This window comes from Dunckerocampus dactyliophorus, chromosome 21, assembly GCF_027744805.1.
Source record: "Dunckerocampus dactyliophorus isolate RoL2022-P2 chromosome 21, RoL_Ddac_1.1, whole genome shotgun sequence".
Classification (NCBI taxonomy): domain Eukaryota; kingdom Metazoa; phylum Chordata; class Actinopteri; order Syngnathiformes; family Syngnathidae; genus Dunckerocampus; species Dunckerocampus dactyliophorus.
In genome coordinates, this window is record NC_072839.1 from 12,939,525 (window position 1) to 12,965,105 (window position 25,581).

A 25,581-nucleotide genomic window follows, 5' to 3' on the forward strand; every position below is an offset into this window, starting at 1 on the left:
ATTCTACACCTTTCTTGAGGATTTCTGGAAGTTTGGTGTAAGCCTCTTGTGCATCAGCGGAGGTATTCAAGGTTACAGCACTCAGCATTAGCAGCAACAGCAGAAAAGCAGCCATCTTCCTTCTTGTATCTGTCGCAGTTACACTAAATAATGGACCGCCCTCTCAGTGTCGGGAACATCCTGCCCTCTTTTTTTCCAACCCCCCACCCCCACACACACATAGGAGACAGTCTGGAACTGGAGGGTCATATGTATGCTGATATTTAGCATCTTGGAATTTCAGTTTAAGCAGTCATTTTCCTACATACAATGATTTTATATCATTTTAAATGACGTGTTTGTGCCAAATGATCAAACAATTTGGAATGTGTTGTCAGTAAAAATCAGTAAAAGTTGGACAGTTCGGATATTTATGAGCAAAAATCTACTTTAGCTTGTAACCCCATTTAATTTCATAAGGTCAGATAGACTGCATAAAACACATTTCATTATAACTCTGAACTGTATTGCTATTATTCTGAGTTCAACTTACAAAACAGGGATAAAATTAAATCGTAAGTAGTTAAAATAATTGTTTAAAAATGTTCTAACATCGTCAACAAGCAAGCCAAGCGTGATACACTTGTATTTGGACCGCAAAATGTATTTTCATGTCACAATCGGCCAGTTGGTAACCATGCGTCACCGCTGATACTACATGTCCCAGAGTGCATTGCGGCGTGCTTTTTCGCTCAACACGTCTGTGTTGGTAGTACCGTGGATTGTCACCCATTAGCGCTCACGCAGTTCTTTTAAAACTCATTTATGGAACAGTTTTGCTGACACACATCAGAGCGGGCATTTTATGATACGGAAAAACACATTACAGATTATTTTTGTTCTCTAAATAGCGTCGCCAGCTCGCTAGCTTACACGGCTAGTTCCTGAATATGGCAGCCTTTGAGGGTCAAATAGTATTTGGCGAGATGATAATGAGCACAAGTGAACACGTTCGAAAATATTAGCTAAAAACATAATAATGGTCCGTAGATACGGGACTCGCTTGAGAACCAGTTACAGCGTGGGTGGTGGACGGATATACTGTCTAGATTACATGCACAGCTACACCAGGAAGTATAGCAGTGCTTACTAATAAGCTTTTTGCACTTGCCACCTAAGCAAGACTGGCTGTTATGGTGGCAGTTCACCAAAGAAAAGCACAGTTCTCACCTTGAAAGGGAAAATGAACATCATAAAACTGCACCGCTGTTTTTTTTAAATCCATCATGAAGGATAAAGATAGTATCCAGTAATAACCAAGTCTAATGAATGAGCCAATTGAAACACAGTCAGTGGAATGTCAGTAATACTGTGAGCATTTATTAAGACACACCAAGACAACATCCAGATTAAATAGAAAATAGCTTTTATTTGTCATCAATATTTGAACCGTCAAATGTAGGGAACATCAGTAGTGGCCTCTGTGTTCGTCATCCCGACACACACAGAGCACCTTCACGTCATCCACGGGCAACACAAGCGAACGAAAAAAATCCCTCCTTCATCAGTGTGTGTGTGCGTTCCAAATAACCCCGTTTTCAACAGCAGTAATGCCTCACATTGCGATAGATAAATACATTTTGAATCTATTGGATGCTTGCAGTACATCACTTGCTGGTCCCCGCAGGCACTTGAGATTTTGTGCAAATTTGTGACAGCAAACAGGCACAAGATCACAAACATCGACACTTGAGCGTAACAGGACATTCTGAACGGTTTTTTTCTTTCTTTTTTTTTTTAAACACAGTCAAAGTCACCAATCCACGTCGCAACAACATGACATGAAACAAACACACGCGCTCACAGAAAACACACGCTTTTAAGAGCCTTCCCTCTCAGCAATGCAATTTGAGATTGTCTACACAGCTCTTTCCTCAATATGTAGTCGACTGGGGGTGTTTCTACACCATTAGTCGCCAATGATACATGTCGGAATGTTAAATTTAGATTAGGAAGCGAGGTTGTGAGAGTTTGGCACTATAGCGACAAGAAAAAGCCCAACAACCCAAGTGACACGTCAATTCTACATGAGTGCCCTAAGTGTTTAGTATTTATAACTCCACTGACTATGTTAATGCACAAATAACAAAGTGTTTTAAGTATGGAAGAAAAAGACGACATTGCTGTGGTGTCATAAAAAAAAAAAATCTAAAATAATAATTGAGGCAGGCAAGTATATATCGCCCTCTGCTGGTTATTTTAGCAATCATCTAGGAAAAGAGGGCCGCGGTTAGAAAGACAATAACGACAGTTAGACAGTCATAAAACAATAACATGACAGATTTATGGGAAAGATTTTAAACAATCACACTGAGTTACAGTCACCGATCTGATTTGGTGTCTTCATTAAAAAAAGTGCTCATACCTTCTTCAAGAGGCGGGTTAAGTAAAGTGAAAGGCTGTCAAAATAAGACAGAACGAGGAGGAGGATCAAAATCCTCTCAGTACACATTTCTAGTTCCTTCATATAAAGGCACTCGGTGAGCTTAAAAAAAAAACAAACTTGAACAGCAGTAAGTGTGAACATAAAGGAAGGCATCCTGTATGTTCATCACATATTCAATGTGAATCAGAGCAACCTTTCAGGGCTAAAATAATCACTTTGCAACTTGATTTAGCGTAATAGCGTAGTCAGGTCATGTGGAATCCCCTGAAATACTATTAAATATGAATAATAAAAACATACACTACATAATGACTGCTGGTTCTTGAGAGAGGCCTTTAGCGCCCCCTCTTGGCTTGTTTTCTCACTAATAAGTGATGCTGCTGATGAGGAGGAGGAGGAGGGTCACATAGCTTTACAAGTGGTTCCAGGAGGAGTCTCACTGGCTGGCTACACGGGCATGTGCATCTCCGAGTACTCGTCGTGACACTCACGCTCGTCGAACGTGGGCTCCACGTCGTCGGCATCCAGCTAGGAGGAGAGAAACGACACGGTTTGACGTCATGCGCTTCAGGAACAAAATGATTCGGGGCATCTGTGCGCTCACACAAAGCATCTCCCGCCCGTTGAAGATGCGCGGCAGCAGGAACATCTTGACGGGCACGGTGAGGATGAGCACAAAGGGGAAGGCCAGCGACGCCTGCGTGGACATGACGGCCCACAGCACGGCCAGACACACCACCTGGATGCAGGTGAACAGGTGCATGCGCAGGGTTCGCACCTGGAGCAAATTTCCCAAAGAACATTAAATAACACAAGTTTCTTCCAAATTCTCTTTCAAAAATGATGCATTAATTTGGGCAAATCATTTTATTTTGAAAGGTAAGCACTGGAAATGTGCAGCAGCAGCAGCAATCTAGCATCTTTACTCCAAAAATTAAAAAAATTGTAGTTGTTCACCTTGCGGACATAGCTGTGGTCAGGGTGGTACTTTGGCGGCATGAGCAGCAGCATGATGCGCTCGGTCAGCTGGATGCCGTTGAGCGACATCACCCCCATGTAGAGGAAGATACCAAAGAGCACCGCCAGGGGGATCTGACGCAGGAGGTCCCCGATCACGATGGACAAGCCTGAGGGGAGAAGACGGGTGCTTCTTCTTAACAAGGACGCCGGACGAGGCGACGCGAGACGTGCAGCGACACCCACCAACCATGATGGACACCAAGAGCCCCGTCACCCTCTGCTCCTTCACCTCCTGGATGCGGGGCTTGTCTCCCGGGGCGACGGCCTTGCTCATGACCGTGAGGGCGTTGACGTGGGTCACCGAGCGGACCGTGGCGGCGGCCATCCACGGCAGGCCGAAGAGGGCCGAGGTGCCGCCCAGCACAACAATGAGGAGCAGGTCCAGATGGAAGCCGGAACCTTTCACCAGCATGCGCTCCTTTTTGCTCACAATCAGGCTGAGGGTGAAACACGTAACTGTGACAGGAAAATGCTAACACACTCTTTAGGTCACTGATGGTCTGCGTGGGGTCAAAAAATATTGGCATTAACGAGTGGTCGGCATCCAGCAGCTTTATCTACCTCTGCATGCGCTTCAAAATGTTGCTACTCTGTTGTCGGTGTCAAACCCATGCGTACTGTTGTTTACAATGACCTTATTGGGGGGTATTAATGCTAGCTGAGCAGTTTGTGCCTTCGTCGCTATTACAACATTGGTTCTGTTGCTGCTATGTTGTCTAATATACTTTACCTGTTAATAAATGAGAATGTGGTCCACAAGATTGCAGTAGCTTACATTTGAAGTATGAGTCGAGGGCACCCAGCAGCTTTAGCTACCTCTACATGCTCTTTAAAAGGCTGCTATTCAGCTGTCGGTGAGAAATGCATGCATACTGTTGTTTAAAAAAATAATTCATCCGCGGTATTAATGCTGGCTGGGCAATTTGAGCCTTAAATCGCTATTACAACATTGGTTCATTTGCTGCTGTGTTGTCCAATGTACTGTAGCTGTTCACAAATGACAATGTGGTCTACAAGATGGCTGTAGCTTAGTAGTAGCAGCTCCTGCAGCTTTATCTACCTCTGCATGTGCTTCAAAATGTTGCTACTCAGCTGTCGGTGTGACACTCATGTGTGAACTCATCTGCGCTGTTAAAGCTGGCCGAGCAGTTTGCGCCTTAATGGCTATGACAACATTGGTTCTGTTGCTGAAGTGTTGTGCAATATACGTTGTCGTGCACTCCAAATCATCATAAAAATGTAAGAAAGGAATTTAAAAGGGACTCACGTGGTGATCTGCGTCTCCATGAAGATGAGGATGAAGACCAGCAAGGCGGGTAAGCAGCAGGCAAACATCATCCAGATGGGGAACTCTCGCTGGGTTCCCAGCGGACTGATGATCCACCCCCGCTTGTCAGGGCTGGTCACAGAGAAACCTCTGGGAATGTTCAGTTTCTGGACAGAGGGTAAAAAACAAACAAACATGATGTATGTGAAACTGTGCCTGTTTGGCTTTTTGAAGGTGTAGAGTGTGTAGATTCTTACTTGTGTGAATGTGTCCTCGATGCTGTAATCCACCAAGACCATGATCAGGATGGCAATCGGTACCCCGAAATCCCCAATTATCCTGCGGAGCTTCAAAACCACAACACAGGAATGACGACAAATCACTTTCAAGGTCAGTTTTCAGACTTTTACAGTCGTTACTGTGTGTGACAAACAAACAATTGTCTACCCTACCCGTCCGGGGAAGAAGGCGCTGTTTTTGAACTTGCGCAGGTAGAAGGCGATAAAAAAGGTCCCCGCCATGAGCACCAGCGAGAGCAACGCCGTGTTGGGCTCATCGGTCACACCCTTGGTCGCCGACTCGGGTACGTTGCCATTGCTTGGCAGCGCTGTGACGTTGTCAGCTGTGGCGTTCGCCGCGGTGTCGTTCAAGGGTACGAGCGGGTCCAAGGAGCAGCGCCTCAGCGGATGGTCCTTGAAAATCTGCCCGGTGACAAAGATGCTTCACATCAGTACAGATCACAGACAATATAGATTTGGTTTAACTGAGTTCATGTTGCTGTAAGCATATTTTTACATCATCTTTATCGTTATTAGCGCCAATTTCTGCTGTAAAAATGGACAAAAAAATAAGCCTGGATAATAAACCCTTAAAATCCAACAAACATTCAAGTCCAATCAGTCAGCAAAGCTTTCAAGCTTCACTGGTTAAAAATAACACACTCATTTCCACCCCGAGTTCTGACCCGTGTCCAGAGACAAAGTCAGCTCAGTTTAATATCAGCGACGCAACCACAGCCAAACGTGGTTTTTTCTTCTTACCCTGCCGAGCTTCATGAAGGTCTCGTAGATGAAGATGAGAGAGATGAGGAAGGAGAAGATCTCCTGCGTGAAGCGGGAGACGAAGCGCACCAGGAAGCTGCCCTCGAAGGCCACCGCGACGAGCACGATGACGACGAGCCAAAAGCCGATCCAGACGCGGCCCGTCAGGTACTCCATGTCGTTGGCTTTGCAGAACTGGGATGAGATGTGCATCATTACAGGAAACTAAAGACAGAAAGTCCTGAACAATAGAAGTGGGCTGATTGATCCAAATATAAATAAAATCGATGCCAGTATCACATTGATATATTTTACTCTAGTTTATCTTTATTTCCATGTATGTATTACAGTAATTCCTCGTTTATCAAGGTTAATTGGTTCCAGACCACACCGGGATAAGTGAATTTCCGCAAAGTAGGATTTTTTCTTTATAAATGGAATGTTTTCATAGTCACAGCCTAGAAAACCTTTTTACAATCTTCAAAATACGGTTTTTAACATTATTATTAGAGCCCTCTAGACATGAAATAACACCCCTATAGTCACCTTTACACTCACATGACTCAATACAGTAGACATAATCAGAGAAAATAAGCCCCTACCCAAGACAAATCTGGTGCTTGTCTCACCAAACAATCACTGACACCGAGTGACCAATATAGAGCACTACATTGACAATTTGAATGAGACCTATTTAATGGCTTATATATGTATTTGACCTCATTTAGCCATTTTTATGCTTGAAAATGCTTAATATAGGCAGACAATATGCACAATTTGCTTAAATAGGCATATTTTCGACTAAAAATAGGTCATATTCAACCACAAAACAGCACAATTTATTCATTAATATATGTTTGAAAAGCTGTCAGAGTGAAGCTGTGAAATTTGAACCGCATTGTGGTGAGAGATGACTGTATTTATATTTTGTTATACTGTTTATAAAGTCAGGGAAGAAGTTCTTGGACACTGGAAAGCTTTAGACTTTATTTTGCTGAAGCAAATAGTATGAAATATGTACCGTATTTAAAAAAAAAAGAGTTTAAGATACTGTAATAATTGCATATATATTTATCTATATTTTATAGATTAGATAATATTTTATAATCGTTCAGAAATAAGTTACAAATATATATATATTTTAAATATTTGTCTTGTGTTTTATTCAGATTATACAAATTAAAGCCCAAAATCACAAAATCATTAAATGGTCTTGAAAAATGTCCAAGTAAAAAGCAGCGGCATCGCGATACTGGCCCTGTATTTCATTGGTATCGGATCGATACCAAAATTTGTAGTATCGTCCAGCCTGACTGACAACAGCTTCAGCTATGAGGAAGTGAATTGAAATAATATGAGAATTATATCAGCCTGGTTTTATATGAGGCATATTAGTGATTATGATACCGCCATGTCGCATGATGTGAACATGCTACAAGACTATCTGGCAGCAGAGGGCACACACTTATTGAGCCTTTGTTAAGAGTGCAGCATTTTTACTCACAGTGTAAAAAGCTTCTTCAAAAACCAAAAGGGGACCAGAGAAGCCCACAACCAGAAGAGGCTGCGCTCCCAGCAAGCAGAAGATCACGCCCTGCATCGCTGTCGACACAATCAGCTCCGACACACCAATCAGACCATTCGTCTTCTCGCCTGAGAGCAAACACACGTTTAACGTCACACGCTTTGCGGCACGTGTTTTGGATGCTTTTGGCTGTGCTCACCCAGCAAGCCTCCGAAGGTGATGGCCGGAGAGAGGGCGGCAAAGTAGATGAAGATGACGGCGGCCATGCACTGGCTGTTCAGGGCGTCCTTGAAGTCGCTGATGTACTTTGGGTAGCGGCGCCGCACATCTCGTACCAGGCCGCCAAAGGGGTGCCCGGTGCGCTCTAAAGGGTCGTCTGACTTCTTGGAAGGGGCGATGAGGGCTTCTGAGTGACAGGAGGACACTTGGTTGGATTTCAAGTCACAGCACGCAGTGTCAGTGACAGCCCACCAACAGAGATGCCAACCCTTTTCCTCCAGGCTCTTGGGTTCCTCAGCCAGCTTGCCCTCCTCCCTCTTGCGCATCATCTCTCGCTGGAAACGAGCGACAGAACGCAGGAGCTCGTCCCCGCCCATTTCTGACGGTGGCAGCACGATGCTGCAGTCCAGGAAGCTGTTGATGGCGTTCAGGAGATCCTGTCGGTCGTCCGCCAGGTAGGCTGCCTCGTGGAATTGCTGGATGAACAAGGTAGAGAAGTTTTCTAGAGGATGTGGCCACCGTGAAACACACAAAAAAAGTAGAAGTAGAGCAAAAAAACTCCTCCACACCTTGTCTGACATGAGCGTGGAGATGGAGCGTCCAATTTGGTGGTAATCCATGCTGGTGGTGGCGGGCCCCAGAAGCACAAACAGGAAGCGGACCGGCACGGGCACCTCCAGGACTGACTCCAGCTCCACAGCCTCCTGCAGCCGCACAAACGCCATGGTGGGCTGCTCCAGGAAGTCCACGCTGCCTGGGACACGGCAAAGCAAGAGCTGGTCACCACATGATGTTAAGAGTTGATTCAACAGCGCTTATTGCTTTGCCATGACTCACCCACAAGGACTACAGTGGCTTCTGCATTTTCTGGAATCTTCTCCAGGAGCTTGAGCTCATGTTTGGACTTGGACTTGTGCATGCCCGACACAATGCTTGGTTCCTTCTGTTGGGGAGCAACACAGGAGGTCGACTTTGTAGAAAACAAAACAACTGCCCCTTCCCAACATACCTGCATGTCATTCTTCTCCATGTCGATCCACGCGTCCGCGTCGCCGCCGCCCATCAGGGGGTTGGTGACAGACGGCTCAGCCTGATGGGCGTGGTTGGCGTTGTGGTGGTGGCTCATGAGGCTGCCCAGGCTGGCGGCCGAGATGTTCCTTGGGAAGGGGGTGCTGTGCTCCTTGTCGTCGCTCGGGTGGCTGCGGTGGGCGGGGAGAGGCAGAGAGAGGGTGAGCAGGAGGAAGAGAGACGGCGACCAGGTGTGAAGCCACCTAGTAGCAGCAAGGGGCAAGATGGCAGCAAGGGAGACGAAAAATTCAACAGCTGCTTGTTCAGCTGTCATTTCCGCATATGGACGGGCCACCACTGAACCCCACTGAAAATCTTTGGGACGGTCTGATACTGTGAGATACGCAGTGAGCTTGAACACCTCCTCAGCGCAGGGCGCACAATGCTTATTAATAGGAAGATATGCGACAGATATGGAGTTGTTCATCGTTCTGTGTGCGTTCTATGAATAAATAAACCACACACATACATACAGTACATACATAATAAAGGTGATTTAAGGATTACTTGGCTGGAACCTGTTTATAGTGTCCCAACTCTAAATGAACCACTATCTATTCATCACAGACAGAGTCACCAACATGTGGATGCTTTGTTTAGGCACTAAATTCCGCTGGATGATAGGCGGGCAAATGGACTAGTTTCGACCGCACAATAACAGACACACTTTCATCTAAAACCAAATCCTATGAAAACCGGGGGCGTCCAAGAACCAAGGTTCCACTGTATTCTTACACAAACGGCCACTGGGCTACACTTTGGACAGCCCTAGCCTAGACAGTCTGGTGTTTTCCCATGATGCACCTCACCTCCCATATCTGCTCGCTCACTTGTTTCTGTCAAGGAGCAAAAAATGTTTAATCTTTGAGGAATTTGGCGGTGGCGGGGGCTGGGAGGAAATGACCCCAGCAGGGTCCCTGATGTGATTTGCAGTCACCTGTGCTTGAGCAGCAGGGCCCTCAGGACGTTTGCCCGGTCGTCTGCTTTGATCTGGTCAGAAATGATCATCTTCTCCACCACCTGGTGGGCGATGCCAGGCAGGGTCTTCTGGTCGAGGTCCAGTAGCACTGCACCTGCACGCGGACACACACACGTCAGCACACGTCACGGAGACAACTATGTTTTTTCCCCAAGATGATAATAACAATCAGTTTTCAATATGTTAATTATTATTACTATACTGCATCATACTGAGAGCAGCAAACAAACTGCCAGGCTATATTTTGGACCTCCTACCGTGCGAGATGGTCTTGCGGAGCTCCAGCAGACTACGGAAGGAGAGCGAGGCCACGTGCGGCTTCCCCCAGCGGTCTGTCTCCTCTTCCACGTCCTCCTCAAACTTGATCCAACGGGCCGTCTCCTTCCACTGCATCTCCTGGTTCTTGTCCATGGTCAGCTCGTTCAGCTCCACAAACACCTGGGCGTAGAATCCAACAGTCAATCCCACGAATGACCCAAAAGCAAGCTGGGACAAAAACTAACATGCTGCTTCATTACAGTAAATATGTGCTAAATATTCATAGCGGGAGCAGCTGGTTTGCTCTACCGTGTCTATATGAACATTAAAACATGCTTACTGGGGACATAGGTGAGGTCTTTAAAGCACTTCACACATCATGCTGACAAACACACACACACACACACACACAAAAAACAAGATTCGTTAAAAGGCTCGTCAATCCAGCGACAGCGTTTTTGGTCTTGAATGGCGCGTCTGTGCCGCATGCCTGTCAAATCACGCTCAACCCGGCCTCACCTTCTTGTACCTTACGGCCACCTGGCCGGTGCCCATGTCCAGCAGGACGCCTTCGGGCCGTGAGGCAGAGCGGTACAGAACCACGGGTACCGGCTGGAGGAGCGAGACGGGGCAGGAGAGGACTGAAAGGCTGACACGGTGGCCTCAAACTTTTGCACGCATGCCTACCTGACGGGCGCCCACGCATGAGAATGTGTGTGTGTGACTTAATAAAACATAGCACGACAATAGAGTCTGGTTACCCAAGCCTCCCCTTGTTTCTTCCTTCATTTATCTTTTATCAGTCACCCACCCAACCTTCAACTCCCCTTTTAGAGATGATAATTGTTCACAGCGAAATGAATAGCAAACACACAACTTGCAAAAATAGCCTGCCTTTGCAAAGAATACTGCAGTACTAATAATAACAATTAGTTGTTATTGGCATTATAAATTAAGGTTTTTTCCGCTGAAAAACAGAAAAATGTAAGGATGCGATAGTCTCTTTTTTAATTTATTAAACACGCTAACACCAATCCGGTGCTGAGCTGTTACATATATTCAGTGATTTATTATTGTTAGTGAGATATCTTCTTTAAACCTTCAGTATTTCACATTTTAATTTTTCTTGTTTTTGTTAGAATTATTTTGTATATTCTACATACACATGTGTTTAATGACAACATTAAACAAAGACATTCTTCTTCTTCGTATCCCTCTTCATAATATTTCTGGTTTCATTTTTATGTATAGAATATTCTCTGGGGGCTGCAATAGGAGCCCGGGCTGCCAAGGAACAGCCCTGAACGAAGGCAATATGTTTTAAGCTTTCATTATGATGTAATACGCTGCCGCAACCCATAAAACACACTAAGACTTTTAAAACCGAGCATTATTATGTTTGTAAAGGCAATGCATGTAATGTTGTAGCCAGTCTGTGTGTACATATTTTTTATATCTTGCAAGAACATAAATAATATCCTGAAAAATGTCTAATGTCAGTTGTGGTCTAATCAGTAAATGAACTGCAGCATAGTCTAACTTATTGCAATGTACCTGTGTATTGTATATTGTGGTGTGGCAGGTTGCTCACCTCGTGTGGGGTGCGGTCCTGCTTGCGGCTGCGAGTGGTGGACTCCTTGTGGTCCTTGCCGATGTGCACCACTTGACCCTTAGTGCTCTTTCTGACCAGGTGCCTGCGTACGCCGGGGACATCTTCGAAGCGGTGACCTGGGGGTGGAGAGCAGAAGTGGGCGACACCGAGTTTACATCAATTCCTTGGGGTGCTCTGACTTTTTGCTAGCTATACTTTGCAACGTAAGAGGGAATCTCAGCCTGTCTTACCTGCGTCTGGGCTGCTATGTCCTATGTAACAAACTGTGATGCTTCTGATTCTGTCCTGCATCGACTCATCCAAGACCCGCCCGTCGTCCTTCTCCTGAAATGTCATTGGACTGAGGAGGCCCAAAGTGAGGCAGCGCCATGATATGACTTTGGGATGTAACGCCAGGCTCGGCAGGTGCGAGCGGCTCTTGAAGGGAATAGGGCGGGCACAAACAGGTGTGTACGACACACGCATGTCTTTGACCAATCGCAAAAAAGTCGGAATTTCTTGACCGCCGCCTGACCCCACCCCTGTCCATGCGGGACTTCAGAGTAGATCAGTGAGTGGTGGTGTTAATTTGCCGGAGTGGAACAAAAGGGGAAGAGCAGTGATCTAATAATTCCTATTGTTGACCAGCAGCCAGGCACAGAGCCCCTTTCCCAGGATGATTTACGGTGACGGAGCGGGTGGGGATGAACCTGCTGGGAGGCTGGACTCTTGTGTCACTAAGCCCCATAATGACTGCACATCCAAACCTCCAGGCGGAGTCTCTTTTTTCCGACTTTGTTCCACTAATTAATCAGGGGTGGTGAACCCTGTGTCCAGGCTGGACAATTAACCACCGTGTTGGCTCGGGCTCTCATCCACAGGCCTCAGCTGACGGCGGGAAGGGCTAATTTAATAACAAAGGGGGGGATTGCATGTCACATCCTCTGATAAGCTGCTGCCCCCTGCTGAGAGGTCACCTCTCAGACGTACATCACCCCCCACCCCTCTTCATCTCCTTGAACTGAGCACACACTGGGCAGGACGCCCACTGCTGGCTTGAAACCTGACTTGGTCGTGTTTACTACTTATTACATGTATTTTCCATTTAATACAGAGCAGTGATTGAATTGTGAACTTAATGCATTTAAGCAAAGTCTTCAGTCAATCCAGCTGATTCTGCTGGTGAGTTCTAACTAATTTTTAACACTGCACAGCACAAAACAGAAGGAAACGTCCCACAAATGTCCCACTCAGACGCACTCAACTTGACATATGAGTTCAAATGTCTCACTCTTAATGCCATCCAGGTCAGCGGAGGCGAGCGTCTGAGCCTCGCTCTCGTCGGTGGGGATGCGCTGGTACTTGGCCTGCTCGGCGCCCGTCATATTTCCCGTGCGCCGTCGCTCCTGCAGGTCGTAGTTGCGGCCAGTGGAGGACACCCGGGCTATCAGCGGGTGGTCCGACGGAGGACAGTCGGCGGAGTCGAATAACTCTGGCTTGCTACAGGGCAGGAAAATGAGAAAATGGAACTTGGTCATCCCAGATTTAATGTGTTTCATAACAAATATTTCTCGGTATTATAAAAAAGTAATTATGAACAGATTTGGAAGAGCCAAGTCAAGACATCCCTGATACCGACTTAATGAACTCACCGTTCCTCTAAAGAATACCTCCCAAAGCTACAGTATCAACTCCTATCAGGATGTTTCATCAAAAGCAGGTCCTAGCGAGCGCGGTGTGTTCTTTCTGCTTTATCCCGGCACAGACTCGGTACAATACAAAGATGCGAGAGCGTAAATGTCATAGGTGGAGCCTTGGCGCTGCTGAGGTGTGCTGCGGCGTCTGTAGCGACAGCTGATATATGGGATTACCAGGGCCCATCACGTCAGCCGGCACAGCAGGCCCTCTGGATGCCTGAGACATGGCAACGTGTGTGCCTTGCCAAGCTAAAAACATAGGAAAAAAATAATAAGAGGTTATAGTTACTCTGTGGATGTGGCATCGTCATGGTTCGATCCCACGCCGGACATCGGAACGAGGTGTATCTCCCGGGCCGGGCTGCCCACATGGTCATCATCGGACACGAAGAACTGTGCCACACAGGGCCACACCAAGACATCACATTAAAGTACATTCAAGTATCTCGCCATCCATCTACACCGGGGGTGTCCATTTTCATCCTTTTTCTTGGCCCTGGGCATATTCTAAAAACATTATGAATTCATTATGAATGAGATATGGCGTCCTTCAGTTTTACCCACCATCTGCACACATATTCACAGGAAGCTGCACACAAATAAAACTGCACAGATGAAAAATAACCTGCTTGGTGGACGTAACTGTACGCAAATAAAAGCATCTTGGTTTAAATCTGGTCTGGTTTGGTGTACTGTATCGTCATCATCATAGAGACTCAACCGGAGAGCCACTGATGAATAATTGAGACGCCACTAAAATATTAATAACAGGAAATTATGCAGGCATCACACAATGGTTGTACTGCCGTACATGCAAATGAGCTATGTATTTGATGTCAAGTAATCCCCATGATTACCTCCACATCTTTGACCCTCACAGGCTCAGAGGGGGCGGCGCTCGTCTCCCCTTCCTCCTCCTCCTCCTCCTCATCCTCCCCCTCCTCGATGGGCCCGCCGCTGGGGCCGTGCCCGCTTTTGTGATCCTTGTCCTTCCGCCTCTTCTTGCTGCCCTTCTTGCGGCGCCCCTCCAGGGGCAACTTGGACAGAGGTCGATGGATGTGGTGGGAGGAGTGACGGTGGTCTGTGGAGCACAGCTTCGGTTGAGGAAAGGCCCTCATTTACGTCTGAGTGGGGCGCGGGGGAGAGAGGGTGCTTACATTCAATGTCCTCCTCGTGGTAGTTGTGGTGCTGCTCGTCGGGCACCGCAGCGGACGGGCTGAGGATCTGCTGGAAGCGCTGCACGCCCAAGGCTTTGTTCAGGTCGCCATCATCGTCCTCCTCTGGATGTGCGGCCCTGGGCGAAGACGACGTCTCCAGCTGCAACAGTTTTAGCTTGATTTAAATTTTCAGTTCATTTGGAGCTGTTAATAAACATACATTATATTACATACACAGTATATAATCGTGTCTTGTCATTTATCTTTCTGGTAATAAAACACAGTAGTTTTAACCTGATATCTCTGTGTTGAAGATTACTGTATATTACAATAGTGTCACTGCCTAAGAGTTCAGTAAGTGAGTTCACTGAATGAACGCTAGGGGGAACTGCGGTGCAAAGGAGTGCGCGAGCGTCACATGACAGGCCCGCTTTCAAATTGTACACAATGGCCATGTGCTGGGTTCCGTTGTTGTTTTTCCACACCGAGGTGTGACGGGGATCATGTGGGTCATAACAGATCACTTTTCTGGCGCCCTGCTGCACCCAGCGCCCCGGCTGGGACGTCGGGATCAAGTGCTGTGAATCCACCAACAGGGCTCGCAACTGTGGCCTGCCGACTACTGGTCAGGTGTGTGCGGTTCCTGGGCCGGACCCTTCATGGGGTCCTGGGTCAGATGATGGTCCTCAGCACAAACAAACATATTGTTTCAGTGGTATATTTGTTTTCTTCTCTGCTGCATTCAGTATTTCTACGGGGGGAAACTGTACTTATCATGTGATATACGAAAGATAGGTTGAAAACACATCATTGTTTTAGTTATAAGCATCCATTTCCAGCAGGGGTGTCCAAAGTGTGGCCTGGGGCCATTTGCAGTCGGCAGCTTGTTTTTCAGTGGCCCGCGCTACATTTTAAAATAAAAACGGAGACAAGAACACTGAATAAAAGCAAAAATGGAGGGCAAAAAACAGCAAAATTGTAATACGTTGAACTCAGCTAGTAATACGCTTTGTCAGCTATCACATCTTAGTGGGGGTATCACAAGATTACAACGCGACAAGTGTTCTGGTTCAGAAAACAACTGTGTGGTGGCAACTGGGCCTGGGATGATAATTAATGGATTAATTAATCACACAATAAATGAAAATGAACTTGATAATGTTGCCGGCCTCAATACATTGCAATGTGGATGTTTTCCTCGTCTGCCGCCTCCAAGCAGGCTGGAAGAGAGTTCACTCTGTGCATTGGCTCAGGACCTTAGCGTGTTTGCTCCATAGAACAACGGCGTGAACGGAGTTGTCAGTCACACAGTCTGTTTGTCTCGGTGGGTGGAGGTGGAGGAGGATGGAGGCAAGGCACACAGAGCGCAGAAGAGTGTAAAGTAGAAATTGTACTAGTAGATTGCAATATATCATCGTCATGTATTTTTTCATTGTACTTTTCTACAAAATAAAGTTCAAATCTCGTCTCGTCCTCGTAGACACAGTCTTGCGTATCGTCCCGTCTCGTGCCACCCCTACATGTTAGCATAGCCACAGAGGTATATATTGGGGCAGTTCAGGGGACGATACACAAGATTGGGTCTATGACAACGAGATGAGACGAGATGTTAACATTACTTTTACTTACAAAAGGGCTCACTCCAGTCATGCCGCTGTTCTATGGAACAAACGCGCCATGGTGCTGAAACCAATGCACAGAGTGAACTCTCTTCCTGCCTGTTTGGAGGCGAGAGACGATGAAAACAGACACGCATGCACATGGCAACATATTTAGGTCGGCAAAATGATCAAGTTCAAGTTCATTTATTATGTTGAGGGTATTCAAAAATACTGTATATCATTTCTCATTTTGCCCTTTTTTTGTCCGCCAACTCATCCTTCATTTTTCAAGCGATTCACACCATTGAAGCATCAAATCGATCCGATCGTTCGGGAATCCTATCCCATTTCACTTTTTTCTAAAAATTCCTAGATTATCCAAAAAATGTCACACATTTTTTCCCCCATTGAAAATGAATGGGCCATTTTTCAAACTCCCAGCATTGGCACATTTCTCACCCGATTCAAACCATTCCACCATGAAAACCTTCCACACATCCAGGGCTTCAAACTAACGTTCCAAAAGTTCCAACTTCTCCCGACATTCTCATCCATTTGATCTTACTTACTGTAATTTCCTTTGATCTTAATTACTCCACTACTTCAATATTTTTCCAACCAATTCCAACAATTCCACCATCAACTTGTTCATCACAATCCAGACATTAAGGCTACCTATAACATTTAACATACATCATACATATTTTGTCTTCCATGATGTCATAATCTTGAGTACTCATACATCCCATATAATTAGTATTCCTTTCTTTCCTTTTATTATTCCTTTTTTTGCTCATTTTTGTTTTCCCCTCACCTCATCGAGCTTGGGCATTCACACGCAATGTCATCAGACATTGCAATCATCTCGTTAATGCATTAGTTATCGTCCCGGCCCGAGTGCCCATGTGACATTTTTTTCCTGAACAAGATACACCTTGTCATGTTTGTAATCTCGCAAGATCTTGTGACACGAGATGTTGTGACACCCCTAGTATATACATGTTTTTCAGCATGGGGCCCCTCGGTCTCGGTCCCAAGATGCTCAACTCATATATTCATAAACTGACGCTATGCCTGAAGAAAGTGTGAAATACTATTGGGGGTAAATATCTCCCATGAGTCCCAGCGAGGCCCACAGTGTGTTTTTACATGCCACACCCTGGTGAGAGGAGAACACCTGACGGCTGCATAAATGACTCCTTGTACGCTGAAACATTTCACATTTAACTTATTGTAGTTACGGAGAATTCAACGCATCAAACTGTTTCTAATCTTCCAACCCCCCTCAGTGTAGTTGAATAAGGCACCAGTTAAGAGTGTGTAGCAGCAGTAAGACATTTCCTGCACGGGACATCCCAAACTGTGGCTTATATGACTTAAAAAAAAAAAAAAAAGCCCCGCTCAAATAGAAAAGCAAAGCCCTCGTTGCTATCGCGCTTTCACAGTCAATCCCCAGCGGTGGGAGAGAAGTGCGATGGATTCCCATGGAGGTGAGACAATTTTCCACCACTTGTAACGTGCCAAAACAAGCCAATGGGGATACAGCCAAGTGAAAACAAACAACATCAGCACGATGGCGACTTTAGCTTAACCCGCAATAACCGGTAGAAGTAATGGCATAAAAGCAACAGCCAAGTTGCAGTGAGGCTTTCGACGTGAGCATGTGAAGGTTGCGGAGGAGATTATGTGTGTACCGGGAGGTTGGCTTTAAATCCTACAAAGTCAGCACTTGAAAGGGGGGGGGGGAGTGAGAGAGAGGAGCTGTTGCAATGATCATGTCATACCATGTGGCCGATGAGTGTTGCTGCATATTTGACTTTAATGAGCACAGCACAGTTTGTGTCACTCTTTTGAATGGATTAAAGAGTACCGGCTGGTAAGTCTCAAGTGCAGTGTGAAAGTATTCTATCTGTCAATAACCTGAGAGCAGAAAATTCACCCGATCATTATATTCCGGAGATGGACATTGTTTAAAAAAAAAAAAAAAAATGAAGCTGCATGGGCCAGAATCAATGCTGACTACTGACCTTTGGCAAAGAAGAGGCCAGAGGGAGTAAACCACCACGCCGCTGTGGTCGCAGGCCGTGCGTGCGTGTGTGGCTACAATTGATCATTTAACCGAGTCAGCCAGCAGCGTGTGAACTCCTTCCTTCCTTTTGGTAAAAAGAAGTTGAAAAATTCCAAACGCCAAACTCACCTTGAAAGAGTAGAGATAGTCCATGGAGTACTTGTGGGAGTGCTGCTACTGCTTTAAAAAAAAACAACCTGATTGCTATCGTTCTTTAAAAAAAACACTAAAAGAGGTATTTTGGGGCCAACCGCTCGCTTTCCATTCCAGTTAGCCCCGGTCACATGACCGCGGCGGCTGTTCTTCAGGGAAAAAAAGACGGCATGACTCAAACGTTTCAAGCCTAAATATCCATAGACGGTATCATCACAACGCTCCCTCTCCAGTTGTTACGGATGTAATAATTAACTCTGCTGGAGTTAGGGGAACGACCAATAAGGACCTAGCAACTGTCACAGTGCAAACAGGATTTTTTTTTTTTTTTAATCTTTAGTGAGCTTCTTGACCGCCACACTTCCTGCTCGCGAGTGTGACACACTCAGCTTTGAATGAACCCTATCAGTGGATTTTATGGCACCCTGACTGCATTATTTACTGTAAATGTGAGTGTCCTGTCCATATCCGTCAACATTGCACTTGGAAATAAGGGGAATTTTCCGGAAAATAAGGGAAATTTTGCCAAAGCGCTGCACGGCAGCGTGGACACGGTCACCACTGGCACTTGCAATAACAGGGGAGGATTTTTGTGTTTTTAATTGAAGTTGAAATCCGGGAAATTTACAGGAAACTATTTAAAAAAGGGAGGGTGACAGTAAAGAAGGGCAACATACGGCAGTTTCCTGGTGAAAACGGGAGGGATGACGGACAAAGTATTGACATAATGATTCAATCGTTCATAAAATAGTTGTTTGCAGCTCTAATTGTCATTGTTGGCATGTTTCATTGCTGCAATTATTGCTATCATTTCACCATTGCAGCTTCTGTTGCATTTATTTGCATTTTCCCCAACAGGTCAAAGACAGGTCAAGTAGGTGTGGCCTCTGCACGAGTCCTTCGCGCCCCACCAGTTAACAGTGCCGCCTCCACTCGTGAATGCTCGACATTCTGCGCCGTAACTCCCGGAGTTCTATTTCCAACCTCAATCGTGTTGTTTATGTGCAGAGGGGAGCCCTCCCCTCTTTAACCAGACGCCCTGCAGGTAACAATGAATGGTCGCGACTACTGGACAGGAAAGAGCTGAGAAAAAATATGCAAGGCTGAGGGAAAGCAGGCATTTCCTAATGTTGTGCTACAGTGTAGACATCTACAAGGACAGGGACATACGTGATAAAAAAAAAAAAAAAAAAAGTGAGATGTCTTTCCGAAGACCAAGCTACTGTCGAAATGAAATAAAGTATTGCCTTTGTCATAACACAGTGAGGCCTCCTTTAGATTTTCCAACCTCAAGATGAGCTCAGATGAAAAAAGTGGGTAAAAGGTCAGACAGCAGCCATTACGGTACGATTCCTTGAATGCCACAAGTATACGTTCACATTCCCGGAAGGCACAAAACCATTGCAAAAGGAATGATAGCTAACTGTGTCATGGGAAGAAATTTCCTTTAACCCTGCGATATGTTCAACTTGGGCATCTTAATCACGCTGAGATCAACATGTGGAGGACCTCTCCACGCAGGAGAGGAATGCTGCTTGCTTTGGCCGAGGACCAGCGGCGCTCCAAGCTAGGACAGTCTCGTCCCAGCAGGCAGCTGTAATGCAATTTGTGTTTGCACTAGTCTGGTCCGGCATTATTTTAGCCTTTGGGAAAACGGCGGCAGTGTGCGTCCAAGGGGTTGTGAACCCTTTGTGTCATTCAAAAGATGGCATGTTGCTGCATTTTTAAGCAATTCTTTTAGAGCCATACAGGTTTATACTTACAAAGATGGGTAAAATTCTCACAGTTGGCATGCTATAACATAGCACCAAGTATCAAAAGCGCTTTACATCATGCCATGTAAATGTATGCAATTTAATATGGGCATAATAACTAAAATGCTACCATGCTAACTGTTAACAAACCTAGCACCAAACAATATAGCAGTATGGAAAGTGCCAAAGCAGTTAGAGTGATTTTACAACATGCCATGTAAATGTATGCTTTTAATATGAGGACAATGGCTAAAATGCTAACATGCTAATCGTTAGAAACCTAACACCCAGCGAGATAGCATTATGAATGGAAAGTGCCAAAGCAGTTGTGTTGTGATTTTACATGATGCCATGTAAATGTGTGCAATTTATTATGGGGATAATGGCTAAAATGCTAACATGCCAACAGTTAGAAAGCTAGCACCTAGCAAGACACCAACGGAGCGTGCCAGTGCAGTTCTGTAGTGATTTTACATCTTGCCATGTAAGTGTATGCACTTTAATATGAGTATAATGGCAAAAATGTTAACCGTTAGAAAGGTAGCACCTAGCAAGACAGCACTATGAATGGAAAGTGCCAAAGCAGTTTTATAGTCATTTTACGTCATGCCATGTAGGTCTATACTATTTCGAATGGCAGTTTTGTCTGTGCAAAGGCTCACAACATGGCTGTGTCTGTCACTTTGTCTGAAAGTGTTTACTGACCGACGGCACGGCATCCCTAATCTGCTTTGGAGTGCTGGGGTTGCTCATGGCTCCGCACGGGACGGGCTCTGGGAAGCTGCTTGGGATCGGGTGCGGCGTTAGCCCTTCTCTTTCTCGCTGGGACTCAGGCAACTTTTGGGCAGCATAACCTGGAGGGACAGATATTGACAGTAGCACCTTTAGGCTCAAGCCCCATAAAATGGCTACATTCACGTCCCAGACATGCTACAGCCAACAAACATCAGCTACTGTATCAAGACTCCAGCCCGATGTATAAATGTATAACTTGCCTGCTAACCTTTTGCCCCCTAAAATCTTGTCTATGATTATACGTGTGCGTCTCCGGCCATGCAATAAGCTGTACATCATCATTTCAATAAGGTTAAACAGTTTCTCGACAAAAAGATTCATTGTCTGCACTTGTCTAGAAATTCACTGCACTTATGATAGGCTGCAGCATAAAATACGCTGATGGAATGGTGCCATAAGGCTATACTCAGCTACAGTGTATACTGTACCTGTTGACTTATGACAATTCAATGCAGTCAATCGGAACAGCACTTCCCTTCTATTAGTCATCCCCCATAAACCAGGAAGTAACAAACCAACAAATCAAAAGGTGGCCTGAGACACTTGAACACTGCCACACACAAGAAGTATTCATGCTCTCTTAAAGAGTAAACACACACAATCTTGTCCCTGCTTTTTTATGATTCCTGCAGGAACGTCTTCTTCGCCGCCACCCAAGGTCATTAACCATTACTCAGATAAGCGCTCGATAAGGTCGCACTACTGTGCAGGAGGACCACTTGATAAGCCGCGGCGCGTGCTTCGGCTATCCGCCGCCAGCCTTCGGTGCGGTCTTCTCAAATAGTGGGGGCGTGAGAGGCAGGGGGGACTCGACTCTTCCAGGTTAGCCGTTCTGTTTGTGTCTTCAGTCATGCTTGAACGATACTGGTGCCAGCAACTCATGCAGTGATTTGTACAGATAAATACATTAACGTTACAGGTGGTTCTCGATAGTATTTGTGAAAAAATGCTTCACCCCCTACGAGGGACCTGACAGAAAATAATTGAGAGGCACTGGCTTAGCAGACGCAAACGTAAAAGCGATTCTGGAGGACGTGGCCGATACTATTTGAGACGTGCGTGTATGCGCGCGGAGCTAATCCGCAGTGGGGTACATGCCATTCTAAATGATGGCCGAGATATTAATAGCAATAGAGTAAGTGACACTACTGTACGGTATATTGTTTACCACTGCTGCCGCTCCCGACCAGCGTGTCTGACAGCTGCTGTCAAAAAGATGATGATAAAGATGCCGGCGCGGCGCACACAAACACTGACCTCGCTGACAACCGTTTTTAGGTCGTCTATTAATCGGGTTTCATAAAAAAAAAAAAATACTGTGCAAGCAAACTCCTGCATGTCATCATGGTGATAACAGAGTGATATTTTCTCAGTAAACGTACACCCCGCCAGTGTGGAAGAGGCAGGACCAGCTCCACAGGGATAAAGTTACAGCACCCTGGGATGTGCAGCGTGAACTATGGGAACCAGACAACCTCCTAACTTCTAATAGTTGTGCATTGTGGACTTCAAATGGGCATCCTTTTTTAAAAAAAGGAAGCGCAGGCTGCTCCTTATGCAACGGCTGACGCCGCCAAAAAAGAGACGGATGAATGCTGAGTGTGCAAGAGGAAGTGAGGACGTCCATCGTGTTCACTAAGAGTCATCCTGAAGTCCCCTCGTGCCTCGTCTGCAAGGGGACGATGAGGAATTTGTTCCCCACCTCCACACCCCACTTAGTCACTATGTCACATCTGTGTGCACGGGGCTCAGGAAAAACTTGTCCTCCTTGGGAGGAAGTACTTGTGAAAACAGGAAGAAGTTCGCACTTGGAAAGACAACGGTCGGCGAATGCTTTAAAATACACAACGCTGCGACTCTTGTTGGTTAATTCAATTCACTACCATCGCCGCCTCTTCCTATAGACATGAGGAGAACCAATCATGTGTTATGGACTAAAAACACTCTGACACGCATAGTCTGGTCGAGTTATGATTGGTCGATGGATGTTGCGTGGGTACTCATCTCTCCCATAGAATAAAAATATACCCAATAAATTCCCAGGCGCTGTGGCACGCACAGGAGAGAGTGCTTTGGCAAGCTTTTGAGAAATTAAACATGTGGCAGGGAAGCAACGTGTTAAAATGCATGTGGTGTACTAGTCCGTCTACAGTTTTTTTCCCCTGATTGTGTTGTTCTATCAGGAGGAGGTACATTGCGGCCTCAATGTTTTATCTGGAGAAACATTCTGAACACAATAATGACCCTCGAAGATGACGCAGAAAAGGGTGCGATAAATAACGCAAACACTGACAGTGATACAAAATTGCTGTGAAATGCATTGAAAACTTACCGAAAGTAGCAGAAAGTGTTTTGTTTGAGGCGTTTGCTGCTTAGCAACCTGACATTTTTACACTTGCATGAGAAAATATTCACAAACTTCTGGGATACCTAATTGGGCATCATACATACAAATTATACATTGATAATGCAATAAATAGAAGATGGTTGGCGAAGGCTCCCTACCTTGATTTGCTTACTGCAGAGAAGCCACCGCAGACATGGTAGTAGTGCAGCCGTGATCTCTGTAGGCAGGAGCGAGCCCCTTCTGGTCAGAGTGCAGGACGAGAGCAAACACAAGAGAGAGAGAGAGTGAGATAGAGAAGATGGTCAGAGAGTTAAAGAGATGTGCAGCGAGTGACGTCCAGCCTCTCGGACCGACGTGCATCCACTGATAGCGGCCGCCTTCGTCCCCCGGATTAAGTTTCCTCCTGGAAGCCTGCTGACAAGTAGCCATGTGACTACAGGGCCCATTCAACACTGACTCACACACACACACACACACACACACACACACACACACACACACACACCTCAGCCACAAAAGTGGTCACACTCAGTACTCTTGATGATTAATATTTGCAACTTTAGCATGTTTTAAACATCCAAAATAACACCGTCTGCAAAATGTCACTTCTGCAAGCTTTATTTCAAATGATGTTTGCACTTAAATAGGCTAATATTTCAAACATAAAGGTGTATTCTTGCATACGTTAAAAGAAATGCCCTGCAGTTTACCTACATGTCTGTCCAGTACGATAAAAAACAGGTTGTTTTCTCAAGAACAAGGCACATACGTGCGTGTGAATTAAACAAGTCAGGCACTCCTTTGTTCAAAAATTAAAATAAAACAATGCGTTCATGCATGATTTGCTTGTCAAGTTAAAGCTGGCTTGTAGCACTTGCTTTGCAGAAAGTCGCTAGAGTTCCGTGTTTAGAATTAACACAGTTGTTGTTCATTATTAGCCGCAGTAGTAGTCGTGGTAGTTGCCGTATGTGTGTTTTCTTTACCTGTTGGCACCATGATTGTAGTTAGTGTTTTTTGTTTTTTTGTCTGGTGACCACCCTGTTCATTCCACTGTGTGACAAGCTTGTACAGTGTTGGCTATTGCTTGTCTAATTCAATAGCCGCTTCCTTTTAGCAAGCTGAAGCGCCTCTGACCATTTCTTGTGAGACTACAGTCTGCCACACTATATATACACATTTGTATTTGGTTTTTTAAATATATCTAGAATTATATATATTTATAATATAATACAATATACAGTCAGCCCTTGTTTATAGTGGTTAACTGGTTCCAAACCAGGCTACAATAAAATTTCCGCAAAATAGGATTCAATGTTAAAAAAAAATAATTATTTTCATAGTTAGTGCATAGAAAATCTGTTTGACTTTCTAAATATATATATATATATTTTTACAATTATTAGAGTCCTGTAGACATGTAATAACACACTTACAATTACCTTTGCAGTCCTACTATTCATAGCTTACAACACATCGCGCAACTCGCGACCAGAGACATAGACGCCGCACCGAGCGCCAAGTCGTACGTCAACGTCGCCGCCATATTGGCTGTGTCAAGGCTGCGCGGTAAATGAATACAAGTAAATGTACTTAGGTTCATAAAGCGCAATGTCAGCCATGGCATGTCCGACATGATAGAGTGAAAAACGTTCTTCCAAGTGGAAGTGGTAGGTTTTTGGCTTCTTAAGTTTAGAAGAAATAAACTGGTTAGCTTGCTATAGCTAGCGGCCGTCGTGAGCATAGACATAGATAGCCGCCGCATCGAGTGGGTTTGTCCACTGCTGCGATACGTCAACATCGCCGCCATGTTGGGTGTGTCAAGGCTGCGCTGTAAATGAATACAAGTAACTGTAATTACGTTCATAAAGCGCCTTTCTACAAAGAAATTTAAGTTAACTCCTCTCTTTTATACATTTACACACACACACACTAATATACTTACTTGGGAAACCCTTATGCACGAAAAACAATGTATTTGATCTTCTCAAATGTTTACATCTTGCCATGTAGCGAGGGACGAATGTGCACCATTTTATTTTAATATGAAACACCCAGGAAGCATGGAGCACACTAACAGAACACTTTGATGTCAAATTGGGGTCCACAAAATATGGTCGACCAAGGGTGTCTTTCATCTTGCAGTACCACTGTGTTCCTCATGAGGCGTTAGTGAGTCACTTTAACATGGGCATGTGTGTCAACGATCATAATAATAATAATAATAAGAAGAATAAGAAGAAGAAGAAGAATTCAGACAAAAAACACACTGGCATGCCTTTTGTCACATCAAAACAAAAACATAGCCATTACACAACAAATCCCCCCCTAAAGTCACAAAAGCCGTCGGATTAGTGGCGTTAAAATGGAGAACAAAGAAAGTCCTGTGATCTAAACAAGTTGTTACCCCTTTGCCAAATAATCAAGCCCTGACATTCCACATCAGCTTATACAAGCCTTGGGGGGCTAAAGGAATATCCAAACCCTGGAGGAAGTTCTGTGTGTGTACGAGATGGAATTGTTTGTCCCCGAGGACGAGGGCTCACTGCGGAGTCACATGAATGTCTTACAGGGTGGACACACACACACACACACACACACACACACACACGGCTAAAAA

The 25,581-nt window shown here is 45.3% G+C and overlaps 1 protein-coding gene across 3 annotated transcripts; it reads right to left on the reverse strand.

The window, feature by feature from the left end:
* Positions 1 to 1,388: 1,388 nt before the first annotated feature.
* slc4a2b (solute carrier family 4 member 2b) lies at positions 1,389 to 23,448 on the reverse strand. 3 transcript variants are annotated; one of them, XM_054765571.1, is made up of 23 exons: positions 23,123 to 23,446; positions 20,528 to 20,676; positions 14,247 to 14,406; positions 13,947 to 14,170; positions 13,379 to 13,482; positions 12,684 to 12,892; positions 11,393 to 11,529; positions 9,801 to 9,981; positions 9,502 to 9,637; positions 8,506 to 8,695; positions 8,334 to 8,439; positions 8,066 to 8,250; positions 7,765 to 7,972; positions 7,477 to 7,683; positions 7,257 to 7,405; positions 5,753 to 5,947; positions 5,165 to 5,413; positions 4,970 to 5,059; positions 4,713 to 4,879; positions 3,629 to 3,882; positions 3,383 to 3,552; positions 3,030 to 3,203; positions 1,389 to 2,953 (listed from the first exon to the last, which is right to left on the reverse strand). In XM_054765571.1, the coding sequence occupies exons 2-23, from the start codon at positions 20,573 to 20,575 to the stop codon at positions 2,873 to 2,875; spliced, it is 3,624 nt and encodes a 1,207-aa protein (XP_054621546.1). In that variant the 5' UTR covers positions 20,576 to 20,676; positions 23,123 to 23,446; the 3' UTR covers positions 1,389 to 2,872. The 3 variants fall into 3 exon arrangements, with proteins under 3 accessions (XP_054621546.1, XP_054621543.1, XP_054621545.1); XM_054765568.1 differs by having other exon boundaries at positions 7,477 to 7,972; positions 23,123 to 23,448; XM_054765570.1 differs by having other exon boundaries at positions 8,334 to 8,695; positions 23,123 to 23,448.
* Positions 23,449 to 25,581: the final 2,133 nt, after the last annotated feature.

Coding starts and splice junctions, on each gene's coding strand:
- slc4a2b (XM_054765568.1), bottom strand. CDS start 20,575: ATGAGCAACCCCAGCACTCCAAAGCAGATTAGGGATGCCGTGCCGTCG. Junction 8,440..8,505: donor TGGAGAAGAATGACATGCAG/GTATGTTGGGAA, acceptor GCTCCCCAACAG/AAGGAACCAAGCATTGTGTC. Junction 3,883..4,712: donor ATGGAGACGCAGATCACCAC/GTGAGTCCCTTT, acceptor TTTCACCCTCAG/CCTGATTGTGAGCAAAAAGG.